This window comes from Artibeus jamaicensis, unplaced genomic scaffold (assembly GCF_021234435.1).
Source record: "Artibeus jamaicensis isolate MK-2021 breed Jamaican fruit bat unplaced genomic scaffold, CSHL_Jam_final contig_354, whole genome shotgun sequence".
NCBI lineage: Eukaryota > Metazoa > Chordata > Mammalia > Chiroptera > Phyllostomidae > Artibeus > Artibeus jamaicensis.
Genome location: NW_026521803.1, coordinates 27,315,211 through 27,327,841, shown reverse-complemented (window position 1 = coordinate 27,327,841; position 12,631 = coordinate 27,315,211). Strand labels below are relative to the sequence as shown.

Below are 12,631 nucleotides of genomic sequence, written 5' to 3'. Positions count from 1 at the left end.
ACACGGAGTTTTTGCATTGCACAGCAACTTTCTCAGGTTTTGCTTTCACTTAACATATTTTTGGTGGGGCAGAATTGCTTTGTTTATTGGTCTGCTGACTTGACAGGAGGGACAACTAGACATGTGAAAATAAATGTCAAGTGTGGATCCAGGTTAGACAGAGCTGGGGTGTCCAGGTGAGGGCTGTAGGAAGTAAGGGGGGCACCTGTGGACTTGTAGAACAAGCTGGAGTGGGACCCGGGGTGGCATTTCATTCTTGCCTTCTCCATCCACAGCCACCGTAGCGAGTAGGTTTAAGTAAACATGGCTGAGAACACTGTTGGCGGGTTCCATATCCCTTACTGCGGTATCTCTGACACATTTCCTCAGATGACTACATACTTATTTTTGAATGGCTGACAGGCTACATTTATTTCATTGCCTTCAATGGAGAAATTTATGTGATTCTGATCTGCTGCTGTACTGATATGCCAAGGACTCAGAGAAAGTAGCCCAGGAGTTCCAGCAAGGGTGGAGACATAGGTAAAAATGCTTCACTTCCTCGCACAACCAAAAGAAGGACAACAGCAAAGTTAAAAACAAAAAGCAACCAGAACTGCCAGATATTCAAACTTCATGGAAGTCCGACAACAAAGGAGTTAAAGAAGCATTCATTCAGACTGTTAGGAGGGGAGGAGGTCGGCGGCCAAGGCGGAGAGAATGCACAGCCAAGGAGGTGGCAGGCGGACCAGTTGGTCCCACATTCATGGGCTGATAAACTGGGAAGAACCACCGGGAAGTGAGACAAACCACAGAACCCAGGGCTTCAGCGGGGGAAACTGAAGACTCAAAACCTCTGGATGTGAAAATCTGAGGGAGTTGTGGCAGTGGGAGAAACTCTGAGGATCACTGGAAAGTCCATGGGAGAGGCCCACAGGGTTCTAGAACGTACACATACCCGCCCATCTGCAAATCAGCATCTGAAAGGCCACAGTCTGCTTGTGGCAAGTGAGGGGAGTGACGGAAAGTAGGGTTAGCATAGAGCCAGCAAGTGGCATTGTTCGCTCTCTGACCCCTACCCCACAGACAGCACCACAGTGCAGCAAAGAGGGCTCCCCCACCCTGGTGAATCCCTAAGACTCTACCCCTTACAACCTAACAGTTGTGCCAAGACAAAGAAATATGGCCCAAATGAAAGAAGAGATCAAAACTCCAGAAAAAGAACCAAGTGATGAAGAGGTAGCCAACCTATCTGATGCAGAGTTCAAAACGCTGGTAATCAGGATGCTCACAGAAATGATTGAGCTCTGTTGCAAAATGAAAAAAGAAATGAAGGCAATGCAAAATGAAATAAAGGAAAATATACAGGGAACTGAAAGTGAAGGGAAGGAAATGGGAACTCAAACCAAGGATTTGAAACAAAATGAAGAAATAAACTTCCAAGTGGAACAGAATGAAGAGACAAGAATTCAAAAAAAGGAGGAGAGGCTGAGAAAGCTCTGGGACAACTTTAAACGCTCCAACATCTGGATCATAGGGGTGCCAGAAGGAGATGAAGAGCAAGAAATTGAAAACTTATTTGAACAGCTTTGCACAGTGGCAGTATCGTAGCCGATGAAGTTTATCTGAGGCCTGATTATTGCTAATTGAAAACTTATTTGAACAAATAATGAAGGAAAACTTCCTCAATCTGGTGAAGGAAGTTGAGTTCCAGGAAGTCCAGGAAACTTAGAGAGTCCCAAAAAAGTTGGACCCAAGGAGGAACACAGCAAGACACATCATAATTACATTACCCAAGATTAAAATGGAGAGAAATCTAGAAGTAGCAAGAGAGAAGGGGGAACAGTCACCTAACAAAGGAGTTCCCATCAGACTGTCAGCTGATTTCTCAAAAGAAACCTTGCAGGCAAGAAGGGACTGGAAAGAAATATTTGAAGTCATGAAAGGCAAGGACCTACATCCAAAATTGCTCTATCCAGCAAAGCAGCCATTTAGCATGGAAGGGCAGATAAAGTGGTTCCCAGATAAGGTCAAGTTAAAAGAATTCATTATCACCAAGCCCTTATTATATGAAATGTTAAAGGGACTTATCTAAGAAATAGGAGATGATCAAAAATATGAACAGTAAAATGACAACAAACTCACAACTATCAACAACTGGGGGGGAAAAAAGAAATTTACACGATCCAAACTCATAGTTTTTTTTTCCTTTTGCTTATGTGACCTGGTCTTAAAAAATTCAATTGTATCTTCCTTAATTCCTTTGGTTTGCGAAGCATTTGACCACCTTAAAACACATTATCTCATTTGATCTTTCCAGTGATCTCTATTTTACAGTGTAGCAATTTAACACTAAGAGAGATTGAGCTCTTAGCTCAAAGTTACGTAGCTTGGGGGTAGCAGAATTGAGACTCAAACCCAAGCCTGGGTATGTCCTATCTTGAATTGCAGAGAAATGGACTGACAAAGAGTTAAGCATGGTCTGTTCCTCCAATAAGAGAAGTTATATGGTTGAGTGATTTAAGAATACAGACTTAAGCTCTGGCTGGTGTGGCTCAGTGGACTGAGGGCCAGTGTGCGAATCAAAGGGTCTCAGATTCAATTCCCAGTCAGGGCACAAGCCTGGGCTGTGGGCTGGGTCCCCAGTAGGGAACATGTGAGAGGCAACCACACACTGATGTTTCTCTCCCTCTCTTTTTCCCTCCCTTGCCCTCTGTCTAAAAATAAAATAAATAAAATCTTTTAAAAAGTGAAAAAAAGAATACAGACTTTAGTCTGACTCAGAATATAGGTTTTGATCCTTAGTTTCCTAAAGTACAAATCCCTGGGTCCTATAAAACAAAGGTAATAATCATACCTTTATCAATAGGATTGTTATAAGAATTAAACAAGATATTCCATGTGAAATACTTGGTTTGCTGTTTGGAACATGACAAGTATTCAGTGTATATTAGACCTATTTGTTAGTATCAATTGACAATAATTCATCCATATTTGCAGATAAGGGAGATGGTTCCGTTTGGTCTTACCTCTTTGGATGAAAGAGGTAGGAAAGTGGTTGGGCAAGAATGATCAAGGTTAAAAGCACTGGGAAGTAAGATAAAGTCCTGGTCTTTATCCCAAGACTATTGTTGCCATAGAGATTTTAATAAATAACAGAGATTTGCATACATTGTTAGTTGAGGGTTAAGGTCTTCCATTGTGGTTGGAGGCAGTGGAAAGGAGAACTTCTCTTCCCGGTGTCTCATTTTCTCCAGCTGTAAAACATGGAAATCATTCCTGTCTCGCGGTTGTTTTGGAACATGCTGTGGCACTTGAATGAAAAACACAACACACTTATGCATCAGCTGCCCAGGGGTCAAACAAATGCAGCCTTTGTCTAAAATGCAAGATCAGTGGCCTCCTGTTCGTTCTAGTGGGGCTCTGTGCTTCCAAAAGGCATCAATGCCAATTCGTATTTTTTAAAACTCAGAATTGGAGGTTTTCAAATGAAATGCAAACCGTGGAGAATCTTCTCTGCCCTCTTCTCCCTTGCCCTTTGCTAACAGTCATTCTCTCACAATTCCATTCTGCTGTGCTGTAGTTCCACGTGCATGTACACTGCTTTCTTCTTGTAGCCAGCTCCTCCTCCAGGCAGGAACCATGATTGATCTTTTGTCTTTTGTAATTTCTGTGGCAGCATTTTCTTAAATGTCATTACAGTCTCTTGGGGGCGCTTAAGAAGTGAACATTTCCCCATCCCACGTTCAGACTCAGCAGGTCTGGGGGGAGATCTAGCGGCTCTGCACGTTTACTAAGCTGATTCTGGCACAGGTGGTCCTTGCAGCCCATAGCCAGAGAAACTGTGTAGCAGAGATCATGATGGTGAGGCCCTGAGATGCAGCACAGAACCAGATGTGGGAATGCTCTGTGGCAGCACCTGGAATTCTGACAGAAGCTGTGGGTACCCTTTGCTTCCCCTTTCCCTTTACACCTTCTGCCCAGAGGCCATATGGTGGAAAGAGAGCCTGGAAACAAGTTCTCAGAGGCCTTGGCAGCGGGGGCTCAGGTTTTGGGGCTGGGCGTGAACGAGGGGGTCTGTGTGATTTGAGTGAATGAGTGAAACCAGCCTTGAGCATTAGAGCTGGTGGGCAGCTCGCATAGACTTCCTCCTTCTCTGAACCCGCACCCACCTGCTCTGCACTGCCCACTGGCGTGCTCACGCAAGGCAAGGCTGTTTTCATTATTCTTTGGCTCGCACATCTGCTAGTGTGGCACAGATGTGCTTACTGCTGGATCTGCCAAGTTGTTTGTCTTAAAAAAAGTAAGTGGCTTTATGGCTCAAGTACAAATCCCTGATTGAAAGTTGAATGTTATTTATCTCTTTATAACGTGAGCATTATGCAACCTTACATTCTGGGTCTTGGGGAGGTTTGCTGGGTTGCCTGGCTCTGCTCACCCCTTCTTTCTCATCTCCTGCCTCCCCCAGGGCTCCGAGACCAGGCCCATTTCCAAGGTTTAGCTTCTCTTTTCCTTCCAGCAACAGCCTCCCTCCCTCTAAATCCTAATCAGCTTTTTTTCCATCCTTTAATTTTTTGAGGTCCAATTTATATAAGATGAAACCTGCAGATCAATGAGTTCTGAAAGCTGCATACACCTGTACAATCCACACCTTGATAGGAATGTGGGTCATGTGGGTGCATGCGTTTCCATGTTCCAGGAGGTTCCCAAATGCCCCTTCCAAGTGCCCCCTTCCTGACTCAGGCAATCAGTTCTTCTATTTCTTTCACTGTAGAAATAAGTCCTACGATTGCTCACCTGTCCTACCATTTCATATACATGGGATCATACAGCAAACACCTTTTGTGTCTAGCAGCTGTCACTAGCATAATGTCTTTGCAGTTCATTCATGTTATTTTGTGTTAGTAGTTCTTTCCTTTTTATTGCTGAGCAGCAAGCATCCCATTGCATAAATAAGCCACAGATTGTTTATCATTCATCAATTGTTAAGCATCAGAGTTGTTTGCAGTTTTTGGCTATTGTGAATAAAACTCCTATGAAGACTCTTGGACAAGTCTTTTTTGTGGACATATGTTTTCATTTCACAGGGTAAATGCTTATAAGTAGAACTTTATGTCATAGGGTATGTGCATGTTTCGCTTTTTGAGAAATCACCATTTTCCACAATGACTGTACCAGCCCTACACTCCCATCAGCAATCCATGAGGTTGATAGTTCACCCTCCCTGCCTATATTCAATATTGACTTTTTAATTTTAGGTGTTCTAGTGGACATGAAGTAGATAGCACTGTGACTTTAATTTGAGTTTCCCTCTGATGTTGAACGATGTTTCATGAAGTTTTTTGCCAAAAGAATATCTTTTATGAAGTGCTTATGAAGTTCAAGTATTAAGCCTGGGTTTTATTGGGTTGCTTATACTTTCATTATTATTTTGTTGGGTTATTTAAATATTCTGGTACAAGTCTTTTGACCGATATGTGTATTGTGAATGTTTTCTCCAAGTCTGTGGCTTGCCGCTTAATTTTCTTAACAATTTCTCTGATGAGCAGAGGTTTTTAGTTTTGATCAAGTCCATTTTTTCAGGGTTTTTTTTCTGTTGGAGTTCATATTTTTGTGTCCTCTCTAAGAAATACCTCAAGTCTCAAAGAAGAAGCCTATTGGTTTCTTCTAAAAACTTTATTTTTTAGTTTTATATATATTTTATATTTGAGTTTATGATCCATCTCGAAACAATTTTGTGTACAGAGTGAGGAATAACTAGAGACTGTCTTCTCCTAAAGGTTTCTACAGCTGTTCCAGAACCATTTGCTGAGAAGACTCATTTCCTCTGTGAATATTGTTGGTACCTTCTTGAAAGTCAGTTGATAAGTGAGTCCATTTCTGGATTCCATTCTGTTCCCAATGATCTTCTGGTCTGTCCTCAGGTCACTGCCATACTGTTTTGATTGTTGTAACTTCATAGAATCTTTTGAAGTCAGACCGTAGTTTTGAAGTCAGATGGTATGAATTCTCCATCTTTGTTCTTCTTTTTAAAAATAAAAGTGTTTCGTCTATCCTAGGTTCTTTGTTATTCCACATAAATTTTAGGCTAACTTGAAATTTTCTATAGAAAAGACTTTTGAAATTTTGGTGGGATTGTGTTAAATCTATCTATAGATCAATTTGGAGAAAATTTGATGTTTTAATATTTACTCTTTCAATCCATGATGATGGTATATATCTACCCTCACTGAGGTCTTCTTTCATGTCTTTCAGCAATGCTGTGTAGTTTCCATGAAGAAATCTTGTACAACCTCCTAAGGATTTATTTCTGAATATTTTATATCTTTTATGCTGTTGTAAGCAATGTTTAATTTTCTTTACACTGATATGTCAAAATATAATTGACTCTAAAAAGATTTTATTTATTTATCTGTAGAGGGGAAGGGAAGGAGAGAGGGAGAGAAATATCAATGTATGGTGGCCTCCCATGCACCCCCCCTGCTGGGAACTGTCCTGCAACCCAGGCATGTGCCCTGACTGGGAATCGAACTCCGATCCTTTGGTTTGCAAGCCCGAGCTCAATCCACTGAGCTACGCCACCCAGGGCTATAATTGACTTTTTAAAATATGGGCCTTGCATCCTGAAACATTGTTAAACTTATTTATTAGTTCTAGTAATTTTTTTTTGTGAATTCCCTAGGATTGTCTGTGTATACAATCAGGCAGTTTTGCTCCATCCCTTCCAATAAAATAGATGTGCCCTTTATTTCTTTTTCTTGCTTTATTTCCTCCTCCTTAGGAAGTAAGTGTTTAGTCTTCTACCATTAAGTAGGCTGTTAACTGCAGGTTTCTTGTAGATGCCTATTGTCAGACTGAAGACATTGGTAATTTCCGGGGTTTTTTTCTCTCTCTTATTTTTTGATCAACCTACATACGGATTTATTGATTATGTTAAACTTTTCAAAGGACTAACTTCTGGTTTCATGTATATTCTCTATCATGTGTCCACTTCTATTTCATTCTTTTCCTCTATTTTTATTTCCTTCTGTCTATGCACTATAGATTTCATCTGTTCTTCTTTTCCTAGTCTGTAAAGTGAAGGCTTAGGTCATCATTTTCTGGTGTGAATCCCGGTCATCTTACTTCTTCTCTTTTCCGATGACCCCAGTTCATTCTCTCTTTTCTATGTCATTCATTGTATATTTTCTCTGCATGGTTTTATATACTCTTTTAGTCTCTTTCTCCTTGTGCATACATGTTCGTTTCACGTGCATGTTTTTTACAGAATCTTTAAGTGAATGATAGCCTCCCGGACTGCAAGGACTTTATCTTATGCTGGGTTTATAACCTCTTTGGTTCCTTGTCTGGGGCTGGTATACAATGAACAAATACTTCTCAAGCACCACTGAGGTGGGAGCTACTGTGGGTGATGAAGGTTAGATATGATTCAGATATTCTTTAAGAAGTTAACTAATTTTTAAAAAGATGTTACTAGTAACATAATATGTAACAAGAGCCGAATGAGATGACAAGGCATAAAGACGTGAGGCATTTGGAAGGAGAGGAGACTACAGGATGAATTAGTGAGGAAGACTTCAGAGAGGAAATGGGATTTGAACTGGTTCTGAAGCAGAGGTTGGATTTAAGTGAAGAGGACACTCCATACCTACTGTGGGAACAACGTGTGCGAAGGTCCTGGGGTAAAAATGTACGCTGCCTGTTTGGAAGACAGGGAAGAGACGCAGGATACAATGTGCGGCCCTGGCTGGTGTGGCTCAAAGGTCACGGGGTCAATTTCTGGTCAGGGTACATGCCCAGGTTTTGGGTTTGATCCCCAGACTGGTCTCCAGGGCACATATGAGAAGGCAACCAATCGATGTCTCTCTCTCTCTCTCTCTCCCTCTTTAAAAGCAATGAGAAAATGTCCTCGGGTGAGAATTTAAAAAATAAATTAGGTACAGAAAGAAAGAATGCGTAGTGGGCTCCGATTACTTCGGCAAGGACACCGGGCCACGGCTTGGCACACTCACATACGAGGGGGACCTGTGGTGCCGTTGCGGTGCTCACGCGGTATTCTTTCCTCCTCGGCCGTGCTCTCTGAGTAGTGTGGGAAGGAATTTCCAACCCAAATTATCCATAGTGTGAACTTGGCTTTTTTTTTTTCCTCTTGGGGATTTTCTTTCTTGGTTCCCTTGTAACCCAGTCAGTCCTTTGAAGATGCAATTCTGGATTTTCTTAAGGCTGTTGACTGTTTGCAGGAAAGTCTGGGCCAGCTCCACTTTCCCTGTGTAGCTGAAAGAGGCTACATGCCCTTAGAAAAGAGGAAACCACCTTTTCCCAACGAGTGGCACAAAACAGATAACCTGAGTGTCTTTCTCTGGGAAGAGTAAAGCACTTCTGTGTACAAACCAACATTGATATTGACTCTATGCCTATTCATTCACTCAGGAGCCTTTGTTTTCATTGTTCTCATTAAGTGTGTGGGAACACAGTAGGCATTTGACTGTAATTCAGCTGGATTTTAGGGGATGGGGGGAGCTGTGCCTGTGCAGGAGAGGTCCAAGAGGTCAAAGAAGCCACAGGTATTTGTAGTAGAGCTGGGACCACAGGCCACTCACATGGGGACACCAAAAGCAAATTCAGAAGCTGGAGCTCTGAGAGTCCAGAGGAGGGAGCTCCTCAGACGGTTTCCAGAAAATGTGGAAGTGGAGGGGCTGGGTTTGGATTTGGGAGAGGATAATGTAACCCTTGCTGAGAGCTGCCGCTGAGCGCTGCGTTTCAGGGGGCAGTAAGAAGCCTACCTGGGTGAGACAGAAAGGCAGGTGTGTGGAGGGGGTGGATGGAGAAATGAAGCTTCGGTGGAGGTCATATTTTAGGCTTCCAATGCCTAAATCTGTGCTCAAACAGCAGCCAGAACCCATGGAATTTAATGTATTTCTAACTTAGATTTATCTGTATGTCCCTGTGTAGAGTTTGTTACGATAACCCATTGGTTAAAATGCAGTTCGAATTATGGCCAGTTTAGTTTCCGAATGCCACATTGAAATCAGCCTCAGACCTTGTTGCTGGTGGGTCTCATTGGGGCCCGTCTGCTCAGCCAGGCCCTGACCAGTGGCCACAAATGGAAGAGAGGAATTCTGCATCTGCCTGTCCAGAGCTGGGTGGAGCCGGACCTCCCAGTGTCCCCTGCCACACCTTAAGGCAGAGTCACACCTTTCTCAGCTAACCGGGTGTTGGCAAGGGGTGGTCTGCCTTGGCTGGGCTGTGGGGTGGGGGAGCTCAGAGGTCCCTGGACACACAGATACAGCCTAACCAACCTTCCCGAGGGACTGAAGTCTGAATTGGGCTACCTATTGTAAGCATTTGGGGGAGACGCCAGGGAGCCAGCCCTACTTAGGGGTCACTTAAGTGGGTATTTTTTAGTCTGTGATTTGTTGGTTTGGGAAGCTGAGGGGACTTTGAGTTTTAAAACGTACTTCCTCTAGGGCTAATGCTTTGGAAGGCTTGGGCAGCTTCCTTCAACCTCAGAGCACTTAGTAGAATACCATAGGAATAAACTGCTCATTTTAAATTAAAAACAAAGAAACAAACTCCTTTCCCCCATGTTGGGGCTTGTGACCATGTGGCGCATGCGGGCTGATGGGCTCCCCTCCCTGCTTCCCGGTGGGAAGCCGGACCTTCTTAGTTCGTCCTGGGGCCTGGCTCCTGGCTCAGGGCTGCTTGCCCTTTGCAGCAATACCCTTGACCCTCAGACAGGGCTTATTGGCTAGGAGAAGGGATATTAGGGTCAAGCTCTCTTGCTCCCAGCCCTGGCCTGATTTAGGACACGGGCGGTGGCCCAGACAGGGCCCCAAGCCCTGCCAGCTCCCTCAGAGACGTGCCTCTCAGTCCTGTGTCACTTCCTTCCTGTTTTGTGGCCCTTTGGTTTCATAATTTTAGAAACTCTTCCACAGCTCCGTGCATTCTTACTTCTTCTATTTTGTTTATTTTGGTCAAGTGTGTCCTGGAGGCAACGTGTTTCAGGAACTTCCTTTCAACGGTTGGCCTCCCCATCCCTTCAGGCCTTGGGGCTTCCCTCTGCACTGTTCCTGGTCTGACTCGGTGCTGTTTCTCTTTCACCAGAGTCCCGACATCCTCAGCACCATTGGCTACGACAACATCATCCAACACCTGAACAACGGCCGCAAGAACTGCAAAGAGTTCGAAGACTTTTTAAAAGAAAGGTACAGGCCATTTCCTCTCTGAAGACTGAATGCTTCCACGCAAACAAGGCACGATTCGCTACTTGTTTGTGATGGTTCACAACATCCTCTGCTGCAGGTCACCGAAGGTTCCCCAAGATGTAAATGATATCTCTGTCCTAAAGTTCGTAGAAACCAGTTGGAGAGATAAGATTCATGAAAGAAACTGCAAACAAAATATAATAAAACATTCAGTTGTGTGGTCTGCATGACACTGAGACACCTCATGAGAGAGAGGGCTTGGGGAGGACTGGCCATAAAAAGGGGGGTGGGTGGGTGAGAGCTTCATGGAGGAGGAGATCCTTGAGTATTTGATAGGTGGACGGGACCCAGATATCCGTGGGGGAAGAGCAAACTTGTAAATGAGCACAAGCCTGACCCATGTGAGTGGGGGGGTGTGGGGGGCCAGAGTGTGATTCAGAGACCCCTGGGGCTCAGAGAGCGGTGACAAAGATGTGGGGACAGGTCAGGGCCCTCCAGGTGGCAGTGGGTTTTGGTGGGGCCTGGGGGACTGGCATGCTTTAGAGGATCTTTTTTTTAATGAATAACATTTTGTTTTAAATCTATTCTTAATGGGTGGGTTAGTTTTGTGGAAACCGTGCTCACCTGGGACACTCCCTTGTGATTCTGGATGCGGGGGAGCTATAGGGGGAAGGGGGACATTTGGCCTAAAATCCAGGCCCCCAAACTAATGAGCTGCTTGTGTTTATCAGGCAGTGAGTCAGAGAGTCATAACTTAGAGATACAGACATCAAGGTGGTTTCAATCAAGTCTCTTATTTTCTTAAGATTTTATTTATTTATCTTTAGAGGGAAAGGGAAGGAGAGAGGGAGAGAAATATCAATGTATGGTTGCCTCTCATGCGTCCCCTGCTGGGAACTGGCCTGCAACCTAGGCATGTGCCCCGGACTGGGAATTGAACTGCGATCCTCTGGTTCGGAGGCCCGTGCTCAATCCACCGAGCTACACCAGCCAGGGCAAGTCTCTTATTTTCTACTCAAGAGAACATTAGGCAGCATTAAGTTCACACTGGTACCCTCCTGGGTTGGTGAAGCCTCTCTCCTTGAACTGACTCAAAGGTTTAAGGGGGCTGTCCTACTGTGCGTCTCAGAAGGGGCAGACAGAGAGGAATCTGTCCGCTGGCAGGCTTAAGTCAATGTCTGTGACTCATCAACTTCGGGCAGATAGGCAGGTGACTTTCCGGGAGGATGGGCTTGTTCCTTGCACAGAGAACTTCTCCATCTACCTTTTCTTTAGGTTTCATACACTCTCACTCACTACACCATTTTCTCTTTTCCAGCCAGACAGGTTTACTAGTGTGTGTGCTTCGGATGTCTGCCTCTACGTCCTTACTCCGTTACCTCCCGCCTAGAGTATCCTCCTTTGTCCTCTGTGCTTAAGTAAATTCTCCCCATCCTTCAAAGTTCAGGTCAAATTTTCCTCTTCTTTTCTTTGCTTTGAAGGGAGCATTCTACATTGCACTCTAGTCACCCAAGCCTACCAGCTCTCTGCCTCCAGAAACCCTAGTGGGGCCAGACATTACATACCGAGCTCCTGATCTGAGTGAGAAATAAGAAATAGAAAACTGAGAGGGTACTGCACCATACTGCAGAGAGTAGCTAGGGGCGACTAAATGAGATTCTATTAATAGCTGCCATTTGTTGAAGATTTACTAGGTACAAGCAAGGTATCATGTGCTTTGCATATGTTAGGTCATTTAATTTTCATAATAACCCTGTATGGCAAGTTTTATCATCCTTATTTTACAATGAAAAAACCTGAGGTTCAGAGAGGTTATGTAACTTGCCTAAGGTCAGACATGTAATAAGGAACAGATCTGGTTTCAAACTTAGGAAAGTTGACTCCTGGGAACCACCTTCATATACCTAGTATGGTACCTAATACATGCTAAGTGGTGGGTAAGTGGTGCCCGTTACTGATATTGTTGTATTAATTCTAGAAGATAGGTAAGATTAATATAACAATACACATCATCAGCTGCATTTTACAGGTGAGAAATCTGAGGTTTAATGCAGGTTTAAATGACTTGCCCAAGGTTACGAAAGCAGCGAAGTCATGGAGCCAGGACTTCCTTGATTTTTTTTTTAAAGATTTTATTTATTTATCTTTAGAGGGGAAGGAGAGAGGGAGAGAAACATCAATGTATGGTTGCCTTTCATGCATCCCCTGCTGGGAACTGGCCTGCAGGGAACCAGCATGCAACCCAGGCATGTGCCCTGACTGGGAATCGAACTGCGATCCTCTGGTTCGCAGACCTGTGCTTAATCCACTGAGCTACACCAGCCAGGGCCGCCAGGACTTCTATTAAGCCCGTGTCTGATGGTTTTTTTTTCCACTTTACTTCATGTTCTCCTGAGGTGGCTGGGCATATTTTCTGAAAGGGGGTTTCTCCAGGACCGTGGGGCCAG

The 12,631-nt window shown here is 44.0% G+C and overlaps 1 protein-coding gene and 1 pseudogene across 1 annotated transcript in view; both read left to right on the top strand.

Moving 5' to 3' along the window:
• PSTPIP2 (proline-serine-threonine phosphatase interacting protein 2) overlaps positions 1-12,631 on the top strand; it is a 60,333-nt gene that overhangs the window by 20,065 nt on the left and 27,637 nt on the right. The window contains exon 2 of the mRNA XM_037165122.2: positions 10,084-10,184. Coding sequence (XP_037021017.1) covers positions 10,084-10,184 — 101 coding nt within the window. The remainder of the gene's footprint in view (positions 1-10,083; positions 10,185-12,631) is intronic.
• Positions 1,565-1,690, top strand: LOC119063691 (uncharacterized; annotated as a pseudogene).